Raw genomic sequence first — 1,648 nt, forward strand, 5'->3', positions numbered from 1 at the left:
AAGACAATGCTCGTATTCATAAAGCAAAGGCAACTTTGGATTTCCTCCATGCAACTGTCATGGCCAACAAAATTTCCCGACCGTAATCCTATAGAGAATGCCTAGGGATGTCTCACGAATATTGTGTACAGCGAAGGCAAGCAGTATTCGTCTGTTGATAAACTTGAAACGACAATAAAGGAGGCCTGAGAAGAGCTTCTACTTGATCTGCTGCAGAAGTTGATTAAGAGTATGAAATCGTGTGTCTTTGAAGTAATTCAGAAAGGTGGTGGTCAGACACACTATTGTTGATGTATTGCATGTGGATATCATTGAAATATATTATAATTTCCGTTTTGCATCATTTTTGCAACATTATTCAACCTGGCGTTATAGTTTTGAACTGGTGGTTTCTGGCTCAGTATTTTTTTTAATTATTGTCTAATTTATTTTTGGATTTCAATAAATTTGAAAATTGCAATGTCTTCTTCTATTCCATTTCCTATCTAGAAATGAGTTTCATTAATCTGGATAGTGTAGTTCGCCAGAAAAAAATCAGACAGCGCTCTGGCTTTATAGTTTTGAAGAGCAGTTTACGTGCCACATAGTTTTGTTTTGAAATCCTGTACAATATATATATATTTTACAAATCTATATTTTTCAGATATTTGAAATACTATAAAACTGGAGAACTTTTATAGCAACAAAGTATGTCTTGCGGTAGCATTATTAAAAAATTACAACCAAAGCATGTTACTCATAGACATGGGCAAATGTGTCCGGCTCATGGTTTATCGAAGCCAGCCGAGCGCAGAACCAGCATGAAAGAAAAATCTAAAAACCAAATCGAATCCAAAAGCCAAGACACTGTTCCCACGAGCGTCACACCAATTGAAAAATCAGAAAACACCGCCTGTCAAAGACCTAATGGTATACCCTTGCTAAGAGAATCCAGTAGTCTTTTACCTCCGAGTCAACCTGTAGTCCTGCGATCGGGGAAGAAAGAAGACATATCAAAAGAAACTATGTTGATTCTAAACAGATCAGGTTTACGTCAGGATAATACGAGCCGAAAAGTAAGCTAAGTTAATTAAAAAACATTTTTGTTATTTATTTACGTATTCATGAATGCATTTGTATTTTCGTTATTGCTTTAGATTAATGTAAACTCCCTTGATGTAAATGATGTTAAAGGTTTTTCAAGTAAATGAATGACGGATTGATTGGGAAATACGGTAAGGAAAGTTGTGTCGACAAGTTATGACTCGCTGATGTTGTAATAAGAAAATAATACGGTATGTTATTAGTGTTTGCCATGAATTTCGTTCTTGTTAAGTTCAAACACACTTAAACACCTATAGCCGTTCGCTGATATTATTATAGCCCCCTTCTGAATTTAATAAATGAAGTTTGATTCTGAAAATAGATCACATTCAAGTATGAAATTTTTTGAATATTCGGTTAGTCTTGGTATTTTTCGATGGTTTAAGAACATTTGTTATAACGCCGATATATATAAAATACCAGTAAAGTTCGAATGGTGATTACTTTGCCACTTCCTGGAGATAACGAAGAGGTGGGTGTCTGAGAGAAAGAGAGAAAGAGAGAGAGAGAGAGAGAGAGAGTGTGTGTGTGTGTGTGTGTGTGTGTGTGTGTGTGTGTGTGTGTG

General features: G+C 35.6%; 1 protein-coding gene across 1 annotated transcript in view; it reads left to right on the forward strand.

Annotated features, from left to right (window-relative positions):
- Positions 1-1,648, forward strand: part of LOC106868572 (leucine-rich repeat-containing protein 74B) — a 62,841-nt gene that overhangs the window by 9,039 nt on the left and 52,154 nt on the right. Inside the window, exon 3 of the mRNA XM_014913893.2 lies at positions 644-1,055. Within this exon, the coding sequence (XP_014769379.2) occupies positions 690-1,055 (366 nt within the window). The 5' untranslated portion in view covers positions 644-689. The remainder of the gene's footprint in view (positions 1-643; positions 1,056-1,648) is intronic.

Source organism: Octopus bimaculoides, chromosome 1 (assembly GCF_001194135.2).
Source record: "Octopus bimaculoides isolate UCB-OBI-ISO-001 chromosome 1, ASM119413v2, whole genome shotgun sequence".
NCBI lineage: Eukaryota > Metazoa > Mollusca > Cephalopoda > Octopoda > Octopodidae > Octopus > Octopus bimaculoides.